This window comes from Sebastes fasciatus, chromosome 11 (assembly GCF_043250625.1).
Source record: "Sebastes fasciatus isolate fSebFas1 chromosome 11, fSebFas1.pri, whole genome shotgun sequence".
In the NCBI taxonomy this organism is placed as follows: Eukaryota; Metazoa; Chordata; class Actinopteri; order Perciformes; family Sebastidae; genus Sebastes; species Sebastes fasciatus.
The window spans coordinates 19960368-19980674 of NC_133805.1; the positions used below are offsets into that span (position 1 = coordinate 19960368).

At 41.8% G+C, this 20307-nt stretch overlaps 3 protein-coding genes across 5 annotated transcripts in view; 1 reads left to right on the forward strand and 2 right to left on the reverse strand.

Annotated features, from left to right (window-relative positions):
- The first annotated feature begins 2593 nt into the window (after positions 1–2593).
- On the forward strand, positions 2594–8472 carry LOC141777292 (insulin-like growth factor-binding protein 3). 2 transcript variants are annotated; one of them, XM_074651426.1, is made up of 4 exons: positions 2594–3064; positions 4318–4571; positions 5300–5419; positions 7457–8472. In XM_074651426.1, exons 1-4 carry the CDS (start codon positions 2686–2688, stop codon positions 7580–7582), a joined length of 879 nt encoding a protein of 292 aa, XP_074507527.1. In that variant the 5' UTR covers positions 2594–2685; the 3' UTR covers positions 7583–8472. The 2 variants fall into 2 exon arrangements, with proteins under 2 accessions (XP_074507527.1, XP_074507528.1); XM_074651427.1 differs by having other exon boundaries at positions 4321–4571.
- Positions 8473–8493: 21 nt separating this feature from the next.
- LOC141777293 (insulin-like growth factor-binding protein 1) lies at positions 8494–10671 on the reverse strand. The gene is made up of 4 exons (XM_074651428.1): positions 10247–10671; positions 9978–10114; positions 9646–9783; positions 8494–9502 (listed from the first exon to the last, which is right to left on the reverse strand). Exons 1-4 carry the CDS (start codon positions 10590–10592, stop codon positions 9377–9379), a joined length of 747 nt encoding a protein of 248 aa, XP_074507529.1. The 5' UTR covers positions 10593–10671; the 3' UTR covers positions 8494–9376.
- Positions 10672–17169: 6498 nt separating this feature from the next.
- Positions 17170–20307, reverse strand: part of LOC141777289 (adenylate cyclase type 1-like) — a 51888-nt gene continuing 48750 nt past the window's right edge. For both annotated transcript variants that reach the window (XM_074651417.1, XM_074651418.1), the window contains exons 18-20: positions 20144–20258; positions 19911–20035; positions 17170–18824 (exon numbers count right to left, since the gene is read on the reverse strand). In XM_074651417.1, coding sequence (XP_074507518.1) covers positions 18396–18824; positions 19911–20035; positions 20144–20258 — 669 coding nt within the window. In that variant the 3' untranslated portion in view covers positions 17170–18395. The remainder of the gene's footprint in view (positions 18825–19910; positions 20036–20143; positions 20259–20307) is intronic.

A 20307-nucleotide genomic window follows, 5' to 3' on the forward strand; every position in this document is an offset into this window, starting at 1 on the left:
AAATGCATAATATTTAATAAGATAACCATTTGTTTTGTATGTAAAGTATTATTCTGCAGGGTAACTAGTAAATATAATTCTCAAATAAATGTAATGGAGTAAAAAGGTACAATATTTGCCTCTGAAATGTAGGGGAATAAAATGGAAAGCAAAGTGGGCACTCAAGAACACAATTACACGGACTCGTAGCGTGCATGAGACCAGGTAGTGGCGGAAGTGTTTTAAATAATACAATTTTGGCGAAAATGCGTGTGTTTGGGAAGTAGTGAGCATATGACTGGATAAACGAGACATGAGATTATACTGCACGAGTTGTGTGAGAGTTTGTTAACGGAAGTTATGATATAGTTTTGCTCTTGTTAAACCTGGACCCTATTTACTTCAGTTCATCAAGGATATATGGTGCCTTCAAATGCGATCGTGTTTACGCTCCCCTCTTGTCGTATTCACGACCTCGTAAGTGTAGCAGTGGTGTTCTCACGACTTAAGCACTTGAACGCCACACATTGGTCTAGACCAGGGGTCAGCAACCTTTACTATCAAAGAGCCATTTTAAGAAAAAAATAAATAAATAAAATCTGTCTGGAGTCATTATATTACGAGAATAAAGTCATAACTTTATGAAAATAAAGTCGTTATATTATGATTATTACGTTTATGAGAAAAGAAGAAAATAACATGTAAAATTACTACTTTATAATATTATGACTTTATTCTCGAAATCTCACATTTATATTTTTTCCTCAATGTGGCCGTAATACTCCGTCATACCGTCGTACCATAGACCTACAACAATGATAAATAAAAATGAAAATGTAAACAAAAAAACAGTTATTCATTTCCACAGATCTTTTTAAAAATCCACAGGGAGCCATTGGAAAGGGGTTAAAGAGCCGCAGGTTGCAGACCCTGGTCTAGACTCTACACGACTTTCCATGTTGAAACACGTTTCATTTAAAGGCACCATAACTCTTTTTCGTCCGTTTTCGGATTTCTCCGTTCATTATGGAGGCAGGCGTTTCCTTCAAGATTTCAAGGTAACACGCAGTGAGTAATTGATATAAACATGGTCATTTTAAGGGTAAAATATTCATTGTGCTACATAGTAACATTCCACCACCCCTGATTTTGTATCAATCATTAATATGTTGTTGGACTGTCGTAGCCATAGACTCTTTACGTTATGGTTAGCTTATACTTAAAAGCTTGAAGTAATCATATTATGCATGGATTGGTCACAGTTTATGCGCTTAAAGCATATACAGGTCATGCAGGGCCATGTGCAGCAGCTTCTTGCACACACACACACACACACATGCAAACACACACTCATGTTACACTTGTGTGCAGTAACACTCAACACACACACACACACAACCAAAGTGAAAACATATAGCAGATGAAGGGATTTAAGCCTCTTAAAGCTGCAGTGGGTAGAAATGAAGCAAATATGATTAAAAAAAGTTATTTTTTATAAAACGCTATATCCTGACAGTAGTGCATGAGACAGGTAATCTGAAAAAAAAAGCATGTGCCTCTGTGTCCTCCAGGTGCTCATAACGGCATCTGCAAGATTTCACAGACTGGAGAAAAAACAACCAATCAGAGCCGAGCTGGAGTCTTGCCGTCTCTTAGCAGCTGTCAATCACTCGCAAACTCCGATCAAACGGTCAAACTAGGCAGCGCGGATCAAATATGAATCAATATTCTGTTACTGGAATGCCTATCTCTCGCCTCAAATGTTTTCAGAAACATCTTGTAGTGTACTGTTTAACTGTAAAATGAGAAAGTTTATGACTCGGCAGCCATGTTGAGATCAGTTGAGGAAATACTAAGCACCGCCCACCAGCCTGGAGCACAGCCAATAGGAACGCTCCCTCTCTCTGAAATGACTTGTGATTGGCCAAAGTCTCCCCTGACGGGCTATAGATTACTTAAAGCCTGAAAATAGAGCCATGAGGAAGTTGCAGAAGTCCAGTTTTCTCTCAGGACACTTAAATTACAATATGCTGAAAGGTTATTATGGAATTTTTGCCCATCAATGATGCCAAAAATATTCTGCCTATACTGCAGGTTTAAGTCCACTGCAAGTGTCAGTGAATCACTGAGAAGTTATAGAGCTGCAGCAGAGTTGAGAAAGCTGTACACACACATACACTATTGGCGCCCCCTATGAGTGAATGTGTGCATGGCAGATGCTTGGACTCCTAGTGTATGGGCTCTTCAAATTGAGAGTTGATACACATTAAAACTGTGTATTCTCTTGGCGGATTATTTCCTTTAAATGTGTGTCTAATATCCCCACACCATTATATATTGAAATGTATTCAGGCTATTCAACTAAATCCCTCAGCTAAAGGCAAAAGGGTTGCATTTTTTTTTTTATAAAATAAAATAATAAATGTTAAAGAGCCATCCGGTATTTATATAATGTTATATTCCCCTGCATGGTCTGCACTTGCTCTGATCTGATGGTATAACGGAGCCGAGGCAATTCATCAGTAGACCACAAGCTATTCGGGGGGTGTGACTACAGTCACTGGGGTCTATATATATTGAGATGTTTTGTCCGGTGGCTTTATGTGAATGAGAAGGGAAAAAGTCACCACCACCACAGTGAGGATCAGACAGACTGCTTCCTCACTTTGACACCATCTGATCCCCCCCTCACTCAGACGCAACACAATGGATCCCTGTTTTCGCGCACTTTGCATGACTTTTGTTGTTCTGGCATCGTTCACGGTCAGGAGGTCAGGTGCGATCGGACCTGTTATCAGATGCGATCCGTGTGACGTCGGAGCGCGTCTCCTGTGCAAACCTTTGCCCAAAGACTGCGCCGAGAAGGTCCGCGAGCCGGGCTGCGGATGCTGCATGACCTGCGCGCTGAGCTTCGGCCAGCCGTGCGGCGTGTACTCCGGGAGATGTGGCTCCGGACTGAGCTGTCAGCATCAGCCCGGAGAGACCAGACCTCTGCAGGCTCTGCTGGAGGGACGGGGGGTCTGTGCAAACGCGACTAACAGAAGACTCACAGCCAGACCGACTCCTCCTGTCAATGAACTGCCAGGTAAGTGTTTGTGTGCGTAATTTCACATGTCTCCATTTGGTTTATTGACATTTAAGAACGTCTTAAAATATGCATTATAATGTGAAATAAGTGTACAAACGTATTGTATTTGTTGCCACCCCATTGAATCTGCAAGCTTTTAATCATATCATAAAGGAAGATAAGAAGCAGATGAGTAGTTATAGAGAATTTATGTAATTTTTGGTCAGTTTACAAATCCTAATCTCACTTCACTTGTACAAACTTGTATTTGTTGCCCAACCATTGAACCTACAAGCTTGTAATCATAAAGGAAGATAAGAAGCAGATAGTTTTTGTAATTTTTGGGTCAGTTTACAAGTGCTAATCTCACTTCCATGACAGACAGTGAGAGTAGAAAACCACCTCTTCATTCATGCAAAGAGAAGGCGGAGGCAGATTGAAGCACAAAAAGAAAGATTTTGAAGCCTTAGTAAGAATTTGACAGTGCAAAAGAGAGGTGCAACTCAATATCAGGAAGGTGTGAAGATCTAAACTATCTCTTAATCAGACTAAATGTTGACTCTCATGTTAGAGGTATAGCTTGCAAGGAAGATATGAAGCAGATGAGTAGTTACACACAGTGAGAGTAGAAAACCATCTCTTCATTCATGCAAAGAGAAGGTAGAGGATGAGGCAGGTTGAAGGAGCACAAAAAGAAAGATTTTTTGATAATATAATGTGAAATAACTGTACAAACTTGTATTTGTTGCCACAAGCTACAAGCTTTTAATCATAAAGGAAGATAAGAAGCAGATGAGTAGAGAATTGATGTCATTTTTGGTCAGTTTACAAGTGTTAATCTTACTTCCATGACATACAGTGAGAGTAGTAAACCATCTCTTCGTTCATGCAAAAGAGAAGGTGGAGGATGAGACAGGTTGAAGCACAAAAAGAAAGATTTTTTGAGCCTTAGTAAGAATTTGAGAGAGGTGCAACTCATTATGAGGAAGGTGTGAAGATGTAAACCTCTCTTAATCAGACTAAACTCTCAGGTTAGAGGTATAGCTTGCATTCTTAAAGGAAGGTAGAAACACATTTGTAAATTAAGTGGTGGTCATTTTTGCATATTTCTGTTCATTTCCTGCCAATTGAAAAGATGCATATCATCTCAGGAAATATTGACCCCTCAAGTTGACCTCCATCTCAATCAATACATCTTACCATTAAAAACACTACCTTAAATGGAAGATCATGTTCTTTTTTTGTGTGATTAAACACATGTTGTTCTTTAGCAGAGATTATTGAGACTCAGGAGGAGGAGAAGAATTCCACCGGGTCGGGCCTTCAGACCTCACAGTACATCACCCACAGACCCGCGGGACCCCCGAGACCTCCTCCTCACCCCTTTCTCCCCTCTGCCAAGTCGGAGGTCCTCAGACGGGAGCAGCAGAAGAGAACCCAGAGCTTTAAAATGGAGGAGCTCCCGGGACCACTCATCACAGACCAACAAAACTTCTCTCTAGAGACCAAACAGGAGCCCGAGTATGTAAGTACCACAACCAAACTTTTTTTTCCTGTCTTCAGAGCACACTGGAGGAATGTTTTTCTCCTCTTCCTCTGTGTTTTGGTGTTTTTCTCCCCCCCTGCGGGTGATGAAATGTTTTTGGTAGCGGCGGTGCTGATGGTTGGCAGGCACCAGGCGCAGTAGAATGGCATGGCAGCGAGCGGGTACGATGGCCCTGCGGCTGACCTGGGTCAGGCGGTTGTTTGGCCACAAGGCGTCCGCGTGCCGGGTGCACTGGGAGCCAGCGAATGATGGATTGGCCTATGCGAGTGCCTGTTGGGAAGCCCTGCTGCTATTTTGATCTTCTCTTTGGCCAGAGAAGTGAGCGCACACTAGTAATGGGCTTTGACTGGCTGCTTTGATTAGTGACTGGAGCACTTGGACTTGAGGACAAGCCTTTTTGGCTCCCTCTTTGAGCTCTCCGAAAATTCACTTTATCCCCCGTCCTTTGTGCGAAGTGTAAGAGTTCTAAGCAGCTTTGGCAAACTGCTAAGCCACTACAAGACGGCCAGAAGAATTGATTTCTCATTCGCCACCTCTTTCATATTGCGGCGACCATTGTTTAGGTATTACGGCGGAGCAGTGTGTGATGCAGCGTGAGTCAGCTTTGTTAACATAAAAAAAAAAAGTCAAAATCACACTGCAAAATGATATATTAGCTTGTGCTAATGGCATCAGCTGCTAACTGCTTATGTGTTCCTCATCTGTAGGGTCCCTGTCGGAGAGAGATCGAGAGCATCCTCAGCGGCCTCAAGGTCACAGACATTCTTAACCCCAGAGGTTTCCGCATACCAAACTGTGACAAAAAGGGCTTCTATAAGAAAAAGCAGGTAAAAAAGCACATCATCATTTCATATTGACTGTATGCTAAAAAAATATAGATTCATGCATCAATTTCATGAGAGGCTACACATTATTTAAAGGTACAGTGTGTAGGATTCGGTGGCATCTAGTGGTGTGGTTGCAGATTGCAACCAACCGAGTACCCCTCCGCTCATGCAGTTTCACAAGCGTGTCGGAGAACTACGATGGCCTTTAGGTAACGTAAAGACGCGAAAGACTCTATATCTAGAGCCAGTGTTTGGTTTGTCCGTTCTGGGCTACTGTAGAAACATGGCGAAGCAACATGGTGGACTCCGTGAAGAGAACCCGCTCCCTTTGGAGATTTTGGAGATCGAATACATGACAATGCTTCGAAGCTTCATTTTGGAATATTATATTCCATTTCTGCTAATAGATCCCCTGAAATGTTACACACGGTTCCTTTAAATATCTACTTGATAAAATACGTACAATTTGTTTACAACTTTGAAAGGCTGTAAAAAGGAAACCCACATTTCCTTTTTTACATGCTGCATTAATAAAGATCCAACGCTGAAGTCTGGTGACTCAAGCTTTAGGTCTCCTGCAGCCCAATTACAGATGTGTAGCTGTCCTCCTGTATTCATTGGTAGTCATTAGAGCCTCATCATTGCACCACCACACCAGTGAGGTAGACCCGAGCCACTGGCTCTGGAGACGGGAACCACAGGGGCCAAACCCCAGTGGGGTTGACGGCTGGGACGACGGCCGTTTAACGGGAACCCTCCCAGGGAGACAGACGTCAAGGTGGCCGCCGGCACCCGACGCGCTCCCCCCATAATTGCTGGACTTTTGAGAGGCGTGCACCGAAATAGAGCTGCAGCCGTCCCCACGCTCACGTGGTTCACCCACGATCGGGTTGTAATAAATGAGCGGTTCTGACGCATTCATATGGAGGCACTTAGGGCTCCTGCGCCGCTGCATCGCCGAGGCAGCTCTTCTTATAACACAGCGGTCCCTCCTGCTTAATGGAAGTGTTCTCCTCGACCCGCAATCATCTCATAACCAGCCTCACAACGCCAGGCTCATTGTCTTTGTTTATGTAGAGTGGACCTAGTGTACCGCTGCTGAGCCCTGAGGGGCTGAAGGAGGGGCAGGCATTTCAATGTTGGTCAGTTTAATTTGGACGTTTGCATGATTTTAAGCAGAAAACGTCTCTTATTACTGCCCTTAATAACAGTAAATGTCTTTGTAGAGGGACAAAAACAGGACAGATTTAACGCCGGAAGCAGATGCACTTTTTCAATAAACTGTGCATAAAATTTAAATATCTGTACTCAAATTTAAAACCCCTTATCATACATATTTTGTACACAAAATGCAGTGAGGATAACATCATCGCCCCCTACACTTTCTGTGCAACAGTGATCTGATAAGCGAGTCCTACTTCAGCTCAGATCAGCCTCTCCGTTGAAATATTGAACTAAATAGGGACATCTTCCATCCTGATCAGCTCTGTGCAGCAGCACACAGTTGCTTCACCCCCTTGAAATGAACGGCTGCATGTTTTACTAGAGCGGAGGTTGACCTTTAGTAAAATTGGCAGTAAAATAACAGCCCTTGGGTAGCTCCACAGACTCTGTAAGTCATTTGTAGTACCCATAATTTGGAGCTGTGGGGTATAATCAGCAACAGATGATTCGTACTGGCCACCAGCTTCTGAAAATAGATCTCGGTTCTCAGTTGTTCACAAACGGGACTAAAGCAAATATTTTACCAGGTTTCTGTTTACCTTTAAAGGTCTCTATATGTGTATGTAACAGGAGGTAGACCATAAAAGCGGCTCAAAATACCACAGCGCGTTGGATAACCAAGGCTGCGTCGACTCAGCACAATCTGACCATTAATGCCTCTTAACTATCGCTGTTCTACTTCATTGAGTAAAGTGGCTTCTCATAATGCTGCATATTCAACTGGGTTTACACATTTAGCTCCAAACCCCCCCATCCTCCACCCTCCTTATTTCTCCTCCCTTTCCTTCACCTTGTCCCTTCCTTCACTTTCAGTGCCGTCCATCCAAAGGCAGAAAGCGAGGCTTCTGTTGGTGTGTGGACAAATACGGGCAGCCCCTGCCAGGTTTTGATGGGAAGGAGCGAGGAGACGCCCAGTACTACAACTCTGAGAGCCAATAGGAGCGGAGCGGGACGGAGGGAGGGAGGGTGGGGGAGTGAGAAGCAAGAAGGAGAATTGTAAACAAATGGAGACACTGAGGATATTGGGAGAGAGGTCAAGAGATGGCTCGGCCGATAAATGGATGTTTGCTATTTCTATCTGTTGCCTGTGGGACCTTTTTTTCTGAGGCAGAGCAGAGGGGAACAGAGGAAGGAGTACCAGGAGGAAAAACAAGCCTGTTTTCACAGATACTTTTCTGCGATGGATGGATTCTTCATAAGCTTTTTTTGTCTGTGGGACATCTTCTGAGAAGAAGAATTGATCTCAGAAGCGTTATTCCGATTATAAAACACAGACATTTGTCACAAACATTGATGAGAGTGCTCTTCATTTACGCACAATAAGTGGCATCGTGTACATGCTTGTGATGTGTAATCATAATGATTTGTTATAAAGACATTGTGTGTGGTTAAGACAACCATATGTATATATGAATATCTTCAGAGTAAGCATGCAGTGCCTTACTATGAATTCCATATTTTCCAGTTGCTCCTCAGGGAGTCGGACTGGACTGTGCAGCTCAAACACTACAGTGCGTATAAAGTTTTTTTTTTTAATGCTGGATCTGAAGCCACAACAAGAGGGACGTTTCCTTTAATCTGTACTGTGGTTCTTACTGTTTTGTTGTCACATTGCATAAGCTGAATTCTTTGGGATAAAGGCCACAAACTGTTATCTCCGATCTCTGTGTAGCCAGTGATCATCTTCATCACTTGCCTTTAAGTAAATAAGCTGTTTGCATGTACAATGCAACCCTCAGAGGTCTATTTTTACTTAATAAAGGCAGTATAAAAGTATCCAGGCACTTCATTTTCATTTTTACATTGAGACTTTTTTTGGGCGGTTAAAAAAAAGCACATTAAAACATGACTCCGTTGTGATGAAATACCATTTTAATAGGATTCACATCCACAGAATTACAAGAATATATACTGTACATTGGTTCACACAAAATAGCAGCATCCCTGGCAAATTTACAAACACTTTTGGTCCACTGCACATGCAGACAAAAGCAGAAACACATGAGTGAATCATAATAAATACTTGCTATAGAATAGGTTGAAAAAAAGAAAAATAAAAGTCCCTAAAGGTGTAGCTGACAAGAGCCCTCAGAAATTCTCTGCTAAACCTGGGGACCTGCAGAGACCAGTAGAGGTAGACAAATGCAGAAGGACCCATCCCAAACCTCACGCTGGCTTGGATGAGCCCTGATATGTTTGTGCTTTGGCCACCGTGCACATACTTGCGGCACTTTAAGTATTTCCCCCAATACCCATTGAGGAAACGCCAATGGAGATACATTCAGACAATGTCAACACGTTGGATGAATGAGCGGCTGTGTTGTTTCGTGCCGTGCACAGCTCCAGTTCTGAATGAATTAGAAAAAAAAACTGATCCTGAAGACTCTGAAATGGGCTTGGCAGAGCTGTGGACCCTGTGGTTGTGAGCAATGGAGTTATTTAGTCAGAAACACAAATGTATACAGTGTTGCCCTATTTACAATCGGGGAAAAAAATGGGCAAACATATAAAAAATCTAAAAATGACAAATGGTTAATGCTAGTAAGAATAAATAAGTCTTGATACATACATCATGTAAATAAAACGAGAGGAAATTTCCCCCTTCTGGAATACATTTTTGTGTGAATGAGTTGTGTTTTTTAGGAAAGGAAGTCAGTTCATCAAGTAGATTTACACTTAATGAGTCATGTTTGATTGTGTCTATGTGTGTATGTGAGTGAGTCCATCCATCCTTCAGTGAGTGACTTCTTGATGACACTCTGAGTCACCGAACAGGTCGCTCGATCCCGGGAGCTTCTTCCCGTTCCAGGAAGAAACACACCAGCAGCGAGCGGGCGGTCCAACCAGAGATGACTCACACTGAGAGAGAGAAACAGAGATGGGGGAAACCGCATGAATAACTCATCCATAGCTTTAAGGATGAATCTCTTTTAACAGGTGGAGTTCATAGGTTTAGGATGAATCTCTTTTAACAGGTGGAGTTTGTGTTGTTTCATTCTCACCTGCTTGGTCTGGTAGAAGCCGTGCTTGTCGCAGTTGGGGAGGTAGAAAGTTGTGAACCTCTCTCCAAGGCTCTGCTGAGAGCTGGATATCATGTCCAGCGCTGCATTCAGTTCAATGTGACAGGGACCCTGTGTGTACTGTAAAAGAAAGACAACAGTCAGAAACACAAATGCACCATATATTCACTGCGTAAAAAAAGTGATATGAATCCCAATTATCTCTCTTAACAATCCACAGCTCCTCAAAACCAAGTGCTCCCTCTAGTGGAATGAAGACAGACTACTGAATCATCTTCACTCTTGAGTCGGGTTGATGTTTTTTTTTTGCTCACCTGTTGTGCCAGTTTGTTGCGGATGGAGTTGAACTTGGCCTTGATGCTCTCTTGGCCCTCGGTAGTGTCCTCGGGGTCCAAAGGAAGGTTGAGGCCCAACAGGTAGTGCAGGGAGCCGTGGTCAGGGATTGCTTCCTCTGTAGAAAATAAGTTTCAGAAATGTTAGTTTTTTAATGTTGCTTTGAGGTCACATTGTGACATTTTAAGATCTTAAAAGTAGCAAATACTGACACATGAAAAAGAGAGAACCATGAAACTTTTGAGACTACCTTGGCCCTGTTCCTCAGTGCAGACCCCCTGTCCTCTGGTCAGAGCATGGAGCGGCCTGGCCTCGCCGGGCCTGGGTGTGCAGCGGAGACCCTCCTCACAGTGTGCCGTGTGAACCCCACAGGACGCTCCTCTCTCCAGAGCGCAGGCCATGCAGCAGCCACATCCAGGCTCCCTCAGCACCTGCCTGCAGTCCGCCGGGACGGCGGGACAGCCGTTGAGTTTCTCTTGCGTACAGGCGGCACAGCGGATGGGCTCCGGTCCCACCACCGGGGACGACCCGGCCGAGGTCAAGACGGCCAGAGTCACTGCTGCCACCAACGTCAGCTTCTCATGTAATCCAGACATCTTCAGATAAATACGCTCTTCTTTTTCAGCCTCTGCAAACTGCTCAGTTTGACTGTACTTTTCCTTCTAAAGCTATTTCTCCGAACCAGCAGTATTTATATGGACATCTGGCCTCCAGAGGCGTTAATGATTGACATGCCGGCCGCAGGAATAAAATAGCTTTGACAAAGCCGCTTGAAACGGTGGATGACCCTGCTCGACGTGCGTAGATCCAGGTTCACGAGGTCTCATGTCAATATTGACTTTTGGAACATAAAGTGATTGTACATCAAAACAACCCTGTTTTTGGACAAGCAAATTACTGATCTTTGTGTTTTACTTTTTGAGGTTATGAAAACAATCAACTGCTGTTTAAAGAAAGTAGTAATGGATAACATCCACAAGGAGTTCTAGGCTATGAGATAATGACTGGTGGTTATAAAAACCCTGTTGTTGTTGCTGACAAATTGTGCTTTGACACCGTTTTCACACTAAAACCCTATTTGTCCCTGTAGTCTCTTTGGTGAAGGTTCCTGTTATCAGGCAGACAGATAAACAAGATCATTCCCATTTGGCATTGCGTAACCCTGACATTATGGATCGCTCTGCTAGAATCACAACATGTTTGTCTGAAGAAAGACGGTGGTAGTTACTGTTGTTCCCTTGGTGTAGTATTTGTCATAGTGTGGCAAATGCCAGATACCTCGACTTACTCTACGTGTAATATATGTACACACCAACACCACTCATGCTGTGTACTCTATATGACCTTTTCATTTTGTCATTTGTGTTTTTAAACAGAGAACTGATATGTAACACTACCCACTAAATCAAAATGTGTCGTGCTGAACTACAAAAATATTCTCCATGCACTGTAATGATGCTTTTAAAGACCAGTATTATTTTTTATTATTACAGCATAAGTTCCTATAATAAACTCCAGCATGTATATGTAGATGAGATGATGGAGATGAATATTGAGCTGCGACCCTTCATGCACAGTCATTTAGAGTTTTTGGATTTAAATAACATAAACAATGAAATATTTAGGAATTTACTTCACTACTTCCATTTTGTGCTACTTTATACTGCACTTTTTACCACATTACATTTATTTGACTTACTTAGCAGAATAACATTGTACACACAAAACCAATGAGCTCATAAAAATACACCTTTATATAAAATATATAGGTTATAGGTATATACTGTAGGTTAAATACCCAACAGTATATAAAGGAGTTAGAATTACCACCCTTTGTCCAACTAATACATTAAAATACTGTAAATGCATCAATACAAATAATAAAGTAATACAATATACTGTACTCACAAGGGGGCATTTGTCTGCATAATATCTTTACTTTTGGTAATTGTACATTTTGCTTTTACTAAAGTGCTTTCTCTTAAGTAAACATTTTAATGCTGGATGTTTAACTGGAGTATTTTAATTTTTTTTACATATTTGTTGGTATTCCTTTTACTTAAAGGTGCAGTGTGTATGATTTGGTGATATCTAGTGGTGAGGTTGCAGATTGCAAACAAACTTCTCCCGTGTGCCAACCGTGTAGGAGAACTATGGCGGCCAAAGTGAAAAAGTGAAAAAGCAAATATGCGAATGGTCCTCTCTACAGCCAGTGTTTGGTTTGTCCGTTCTGGGCTACTGTAGAAACATGGCGGCCAGCTCCATGAAGAGGATTCACTCTGTATGAAGATATAAACGGCTCATTCAAAGCTAACAAAACATAACGATTCTTATCATCAGGTGATTATACTCTAAAGAAAAACATACTTATTAATATTATATTCCATTTCTGCTAATAGATCCCCCAAAATGTTGCACACTGTTCCTTTAAATAAAGATGTGAATATAGAAACACCTTTGGTCTCTCTTCTTCTTTGCTTTTACTTGTCATTTTATATCATTAGACAGATATCAAGTCTGTGTTGTATATGTTTTCCCAATTTCTATTTATATTATTTCTAACGAGAGACACACATACCAAAACTTAAAATGAAAAAAGACAGCAGGAAAAAAAAAAAAATTTATTGAATACTCAGAAAACTACAACAAAATCATTATATTGACACTAACAGAACACATGTTTCTCATCATGCGGCCAACACTTGTCAGTACGTCATATTATTGTACCTTAGCTACTTTTTGTTTATTTACTGATGACAAAAAAGAAAAGATGACTGGCACATGGACTTTAATCTCTGGCAGTTCCAACCCGTAACATGACATTCTAGCTGTGACGCGTGTGTCCTACATTCAGTTTTCACAAACAAGGTCACCGACTGACATGCCCTACATGTTTCACCTTATGAGGCCCATGAGGAGCATTACTCAACCACCAGTTGGTGATTCGTTGCCTCTTCGATGTTGACCATCAGGTCCACCAGCCACTCAGGAAATGGCTTCTCCTTGGAACATTTTTTGAGGACATTGGTGAAAAAACATTATAATATGTATTTTTTAAAAAGTTAAAACATCTTTACTTAAAATGAACACTCACAGGCAGAGACATCTTGTCCATTTTACTGTTTTTCTTCTTCTGCACTGACGGTTTAGGTGCTTTCATTTGAACCTTGGAGACCTTAAAACAATAGAGCGTCATCTCTTTATCACATGTCTTAATATTTAATCTGAATGTGCCAAAAAATACTCACCTTTATTCTCAGCTCACCGCTAGTGGACATCTTCTTGTATCCTAACCTTGTCTGCCGAGGTGGAGTAGCTCCATCATTTAAATCCACCGAATGTGAGCTCCAATCTGTCTCGGTGAAATTCGCCGTTTCCTCCTGATGATTGTGGTTAGATTGGATTTGAAGAAAACTCTCTCGGCTGAAGGAGCGAGACAGTCGCCGAGGCCTCAGAACCCTCAGTGGAGCATCATCATCTTCATCTTCTTCGCTCTTGTCTTCTGCCATTACCTCCTTTGTCTCCACATCCTCCTCCTCCTCCTCCTCTCCTTCTCCTGTTTCACCCCCTTCTTTTTCATCTTCCCTCTCTGACTCTTCTCGTATGGGCTCCAGATGAATCTTCTGCTCCCCCCATTAACATTCAACATGTTATTTTTAAAATACAGAGCAGAATTAACACAAAAGGCCCATTTAAGATTGAATTTTAGGATTTTTTAAAACGTATTTAATTTATGAAGGTAAAAGACTTACATTTTGCTGCTGAAGTTCCATGTAGCAGGATGACTGAGCTGTTCTGATCCTGAAGTTTCAGCTTGTCATTAGTTAGTTGATTATTGGAATCAGGTGTGGGAGCTTAATTACAGACAGAGGGCAGGGGGGAGTGGACGTCCTTATCGACACACGAGCCCAAGGTTCTATCAAATAAAATCAGTTTGTTATATATGTAATAAATACCTACTTAAAAGCAGATTTTGTTGGTTAGGATCTTTGTGTTTTTGTTTGTATTATCATTAGAGCTGTCAAAGATGAAGATAGGTGAAGATACTGGCATATGAAACTAGGAAACCAAAGGAGTCATAATAGCTTGTCACTAAATAATGCTCCATATGTACGCAAAATTTTGGCGAGGAAAAACTGTCATGGCCATTTTCAAAGGGGTCCCTTGACCTCTGACCTCAAGATATGTGAATGAAAATGGGTTCTATGGGTACCTACGAGTCTCCCCTTTACAGACATGCCCACTTTATGATAATCACATGCAGTTTGGGGCAAGTCATAGTCAAGTCAGCACACAGACACACTGACAGCTGTTGTTGCCTGTTGGGCTGCAGTTTGCCATGTTATGATTTCAACATATTTGTTTATACTAAATGCAGTACCTGTGAGGGTTTCTGGACAATATTTGTCATTGTTTTGTATTGTTAATTGATTTACAATAATAAATATATACATACATTTTCATAAAGCAAGCATATTTGCCCACTCCCATGTTGATAAGAGTATTAAATACTTGATAAATCTCCCTTTAAGGTACATTTTGAACAGATAAAAAAAGGTGTGATTAATTTGTGATTCACTATGGACAATCATGCGATTAATTGCGATTAGAAAAAAATTGACAGTGTGAAACAAAATAAAAACTAAACTAAAACACTTAATATAAGCATAAGTTTTTGTTTGTTTACAAGAAAACATCTTTCCGCTAATAAGTGAATAGTGAAGTGAATATTTAATTGGGTCAAAATTCAATTGTTGACACTCCACAACCTCATTTACTCATGTTGACCCATTTTAGCCCCTATGACACGAGGGGGAGTGTTATTTGTGAACCGTCATTCACCTTGATTTCCCTTCATTGCTTCATAATGTCAACTCCAGCTTGGAGTCCGGGAATGTGTACCATGACGTTGACAACAACATCTGCACTTTATAGCTATTTTCTGTCAAGTAGGAACTCCTCCGGGATACATCAATATTACATTTTAGCGCAATTTATGAATCACTACTCAGAATTTGTTACTTTTCTTTCCAAAGCAAAATAATCCCAACTCTGTACTGTACTGAAAATGGTTGAGCAAGCCAGGCGTTTGTTGACTCAACTGTTACACTGAGTGAACCTGAGATAAATTCAACGCTAGGAAAACACTTTTGGCCCCCGCTCAGTGTTTGGGAAATGGTGACATTCATCTGGCTGCGGGTTGTGGAAGTCCACAACTTGGCATAATAAACCTGTCATTGTCTGCCATATTTTGCTGCGTAGAGTGAAAGTTGTTATTTTAAAAGCCATAAACGAAGGTGTGAGAAATTAAATTTTATAGAGTGGAACTAACAGGGAAAACGGCCCTCTAAAAAGTTATATTTGATCGTGTGCTGTGCCGCATGCTGCATTCGAGGTCTGGGGGACAAAGTGCAAATATTGTGTTTTAGATTGAATCCTCATATGGCTCATCCTAAAAATCAACAAAAAGATCTTCATTCACACCCTCAACCATAATCCCATACTTGTTTTAGCCAACATTTTGTACATCTTTTGACATTCATAGTCATACTCATTTGATATTTTATACACCAATATTGTCTTTATTACAAAATATTCAATAACCCAACTTTACACTGTACAAGATACAACATAGTTTACAGCTTTTTGGCTATTTACAAAAAGTATGATCTGCATATCAAAGTGAATATATCTAAAAAGGCAGGTTGCAATCACTGTAAGCTTATTGAGTAAGGCAAAAACTTGAAACATGATGTATTTACACTTTTGCAGATCAAGTGAAAGTTCGACGCTGATAAAGATATAGGCTACAAAGATATCTGAAGTGCCTCGCATTTCTGAGACTGTATCTGAGAGACATGCTAAAGCTTTTTTTTTTGTTGAGGAAAACTCAAAATGTAGCTTAAATATAGCGAAAAAAGCTGGAGTAATGTATGCCTGAAAGACGACGGTAGCCAGACACTGCACCAAAGTTTCTGAGAAAATGTGTCAATGTACATGGAGCATTTGAAAGGCTAAAGGACTAGGTCGTGCATTTGTAGAGGTCGTGTGCTTATTGTATGTGCTTAAGCAAATGTATGTGCTCTCTTCCTGGATATCTACATATATGTTTGCACCATATACAGTATAGGGGTGTTATTGGTCCTGGGATGTTGATCGTACTTTGTGGCCGCTCCAGTTTTGGCAATAACTTGTTTCCATAGCAGCACACATCCAACTCGACACACTTTTCCTCTGTTCCTTTCATTGAACTTTACTCAGTGTCCAAGTCACCACTGTCTGTGTGTAGACTTAACACACGCCACATTATATTAAAGGGATAGTTTGGGTGTTTTTAAGTGTACTTATCCATAGCCAGTCAGTCAGTCAGTGTATTACCTAGAGTAAATGACGGTTCAGAGAAACAGACAGAGTTACCACACGGAAGCAAAACAATGTACTGCTGTGGACGAGGCCGGCAGCAAAACGTATTTTAGCCACCTAAAAAAAATCAATATCAGTTTAAATGTTCGCTATATTTAAAATATTTTCACCGGTTTACCCTGCTGTGAGACAGCTATACAGTCTATGTGAAGCCATTGTCTATGCTCTTGCAAGAGCAACCAGACTCCATTGAAAAAAACTGTAATTTTACCTTGCAAAACACGGGAGCTGCTGGTCTACCGCTGCCTCGATTGGTTAGTTTGTTTGTGGTATTGAGTGATTTTGTTAAGTTCGGATTCACCGAAGTTACACATTAGCACAAATTCAAAGTTACACAATAGCACAAACGAACTAACCGATCGAGGCAAGCAATTTCTGTGTTCTTCAAGGTAAAATTGCAGTTTTTTTCAATGGAGTCTGGTGGCTTTGGCAAGAGCATAGATGGATACAACGGCTTCAGTTCCCCATTGGAAAGGGCTGTCTGACGGCAAGGTAAAGCGGTGAAAAATATTCTAAATATAGCGTACACTGGGGTGGCTGTGGTTCGGAGATGGAGCGGGTCATCCACCAATCGGAAGGTTGGTGGTTTGATCCCCTGCTCCTCCAGTCCACATGTGGAAGTGTCGAATTGCAAGATACTTAACCTCAAATTGCTCCAGAAGGCAGTGCCATCGGTGTGTGAATGAGTATTTAGATTAGATCCTGATGGGCCGGTTGGCATCTTGCATGGCAGCCTCTGCCATCAGTATATGAGTGTGTGTGTGTGTGAATGGGTGAATGCTGACAAGTAGCAAGCGCTTGGAATGGTCGGAAGACTAGAAAGGTGCTATACTGTATAAATGCAAGTCCATTTACCATTTACTTAAACTGATGTTGATTTTTTTTTGGTGGGCATACTTATTAGGTGTCTAAAATATGTTTTGCTGGCCCCGTCCCGTTGCTTTGCTTCTGTGCGGTAACTACTGTCAGCTTCTCCAAGCTGGGGGCGCGCCAAACATCATCTACTGTAGGTAATACACTGACTATGGATAACTACAACCCACTTCAAAACACCCAAACTATCCCTTTAAACTATTGTGAATCAGGGCAAATAACATCAGATATTCAGGAAACCTTATTCCCTCAAAAAGACACTTTTATAAGTCTGTTGATGACGTTTGTAAAAGCCCCATATGCCAAATATGTTCAACCTACTGCAACCTTTTCTCTTGTATCTTGTATGTTGAGGCAATGTAACCAGTAAAACTAAAGATCTATGGAAAGCTCAATACTTTGGTTTTCTTTCAACAGGAGTACCGTTACTATGGCTGTGTCAACTCTTAAAAAGTCATGCACTATTAACTGTAAATATGTCTCAAAAAAAGCCTATTTCATCCAGTGAGCTCTGAGTATAAAAAAAGTATTTTGTGCTGTTTCATTACAATTCAGAATTAACCACACATGCATACACCCACTCACAAGTACACACATGCATGCTTACACACACCAAAAAAAGAAACAACACCGTTTTAAACTGTAAATAATGCAATGTATCCTTGGCATAATCGGAAAGACAGTGCAAAAGCAATAGCATGATCAGTCTTTTTTCTGGATATCAATGCACATATCCCTTATACGTGGAATATGTGCTACATAGAAAACAAAGATGCACGTTATACCTGGATCTGAGGGAACCCAGGAACACCACAAATCTAATCATCTGGTATAGAGATGTTAAAAAGAGGATTTGAAGTTCCGGGTATCTTTCTTCACTCCATGTTTGTCTTCCAAGAGCAGTTAAAAATCCCTAAGTGAGTATGATTGTCCGCATCACCACGTCATTTCTCCCGAAGTTCATATCCTGAATGAGCATATTCTGGGTTGTGCCAGTAGCTCAGGATTTATAGGAAACACCTGGACAGCCCTGTCTTCTCCAGGCATCCAACCAGGCTTTTCTTTTCCTTTTTTCAGTGAACTTTGTAGTCTTGTCTCTCTTCCTACACTGCTACTTCTGCAACACCGGCTTCAATCTGAATCTGCGTCACCTCTAAGTCCTCCTCGTCCTCCTCGCCCACCGCGGGCACGCAGGACGAGGGCAGGCATGGCGCTTGGCTGTTGCTGCAGTTGGCGGTGTTCATCTGAATGTTGCTGCCCATGCTGGCGTGAGCGGTCAGGCTGGCGGCGGAGGAGACGCTGCCGAAGTTGGTCCCGCCCAGGTTGGTCGGGACGCTCGTCTTGCCACAGGAGTGGATCCGGCGCGCCAGGCTGGCCGAACGCATAACCGAAGAAGTGACAACGGTGCCCACGCCCTGGACCTTGCCCTCCAGGAAGTAGGTCAGCATCTCACCTTTGCCCTTGACGCTGACTTTGCCGCGGCACACCAGGTCATAGTTGGTGTTCAGCAGGCGATAGACCTCTTCGGTAACCTAGTATTATAAAAACAAGGAAACAAACATAAACTACTGTAGGAAAACACTCAGTTCTCTCTTGGGGTTCAACAAAGTTAAATCTAATATCAAAATAAAACATAATGTGTATATTTATTTTGGGGCTGGGCGATATATTGATATTATATTGATATCGTGATAGGAGACTAGATTTTGGATATCGTAATATCCAAAATCCAAAATCTCATTGTGTAAAAACACATGTTTTATTGCATCAAATACATCAAACTTGGGCTCCTGATTCATGTTGGTCTACTTAGACATATATATGTTTTTTTATTAGTTTTGTGTTTTTATATAAATTTCACCTTTACAACTGTAATTATTATTTTTTTTTTATCCAGTTTTCCCTATAAGCATTGTGTGTAAACCAAACTTTTCTTATAATTAAGGGACTGTTTTTAAGATTCAGAAATGCTTGTTAACAGCGACACCTGTGGCCGTTAAGTCAACGAAAGTCAGCGTCGGGTTCACACTTGCTCGCTCTAAATAGACATGAACGAGCATTGCTCAAAACAGTGAGGTGACACACGTCAGCTAAAACCACAATATCACTCTATATTTCACCTGCTTGGCAGTAATGTTAGCTGACCAGACGAAGATCTCTCCATGAATCACTGCTGATCCTAGTGTTGGCTTTTCCTGCTTCAGCCTCCGGGTCTGAAGCAGGAAGAGAAACGTTATCGTCTCCAACCAGGTGCTGGTGTCTCCCTCCGGCCGCGGTTGGAGACAATAACGTTTCTCGCTGCGGAGTCCCGTCACTTCACAAGGCACGGAAAAACTCTGTTGGTCTGGAGGAGCTGCAGCAGTTATTTCTACACAAACGTCCACGTTCACTAGATATTCTCAGAGCTAAACTAACTCTTCTGCAGTGTGTAGTGTGCGCGCATGCACGTGAGGTGGCGCGAGCTGAGTGCAGCCAGAGGAGCAGAGTACAGCAGAGACTCCGGCCACACGCGAGCACGCATATGCAAGCGCGCATGGGAAACCGACCCGGGTGATTTATACGTGTAAGAAGTTATAAACAGTCCCTTTAAATATTGTAATCTAAGGTGCGTTGGATACCTGTATCTTCCCCGGTACTCCGGTGCTGTCCATCCTGCTTGCCACATTGACTGTGTTCCCCCAGATGTCATACTGAGGTCGCCGCGCCCCGATCACCCCCGCAACCACTGGACCCACATTGATACCTGCACAAACACAAGAACACGGTAAACAAATACAAAATACTGTCCAACTGAGATTTCTCTTAGTCACACTATGACTGTGTTAAGAGTTTAATACAAGGTTGGACGTACCCACTCTCAACACAAACTCATTGTACGACTGATAGTTGATTTCATCCAAAACGTCAAACATCTCAATGGCGTAGTCTGCTATTGTGCTCAGATGGTCGTAAACAGATTTTTTGGCCTAAAGTGGAGAAGTACACAGAAGCAGTTAGTATCGATGCATGAAATGA

Coding starts and splice junctions, on each gene's coding strand:
- LOC141777293 (XM_074651428.1), bottom strand. CDS start 10,592: ATGTCTGGATTACATGAGAAGCTGACGTTGGTGGCAGCAGTGACTCTG. Junction 9,784..9,977: donor GCAACAAACTGGCACAACAG/GTGAGCAAAAAA, acceptor TTTCTTTTACAG/TACACACAGGGTCCCTGTCA. Junction 9,503..9,645: donor GCTTCTACCAGACCAAGCAG/GTGAGAATGAAA, acceptor TCTCTCTCTCAG/TGTGAGTCATCTCTGGTTGG.
- LOC141777292 (XM_074651426.1), top strand. CDS start 2,686: ATGGATCCCTGTTTTCGCGCACTTTGCATGACTTTTGTTGTTCTGGCA. Junction 3,065..4,317: donor TCCTGTCAATGAACTGCCAG/GTAAGTGTTTGT, acceptor GTTGTTCTTTAG/CAGAGATTATTGAGACTCAG. Junction 4,572..5,299: donor CCAAACAGGAGCCCGAGTAT/GTAAGTACCACA, acceptor CCTCATCTGTAG/GGTCCCTGTCGGAGAGAGAT.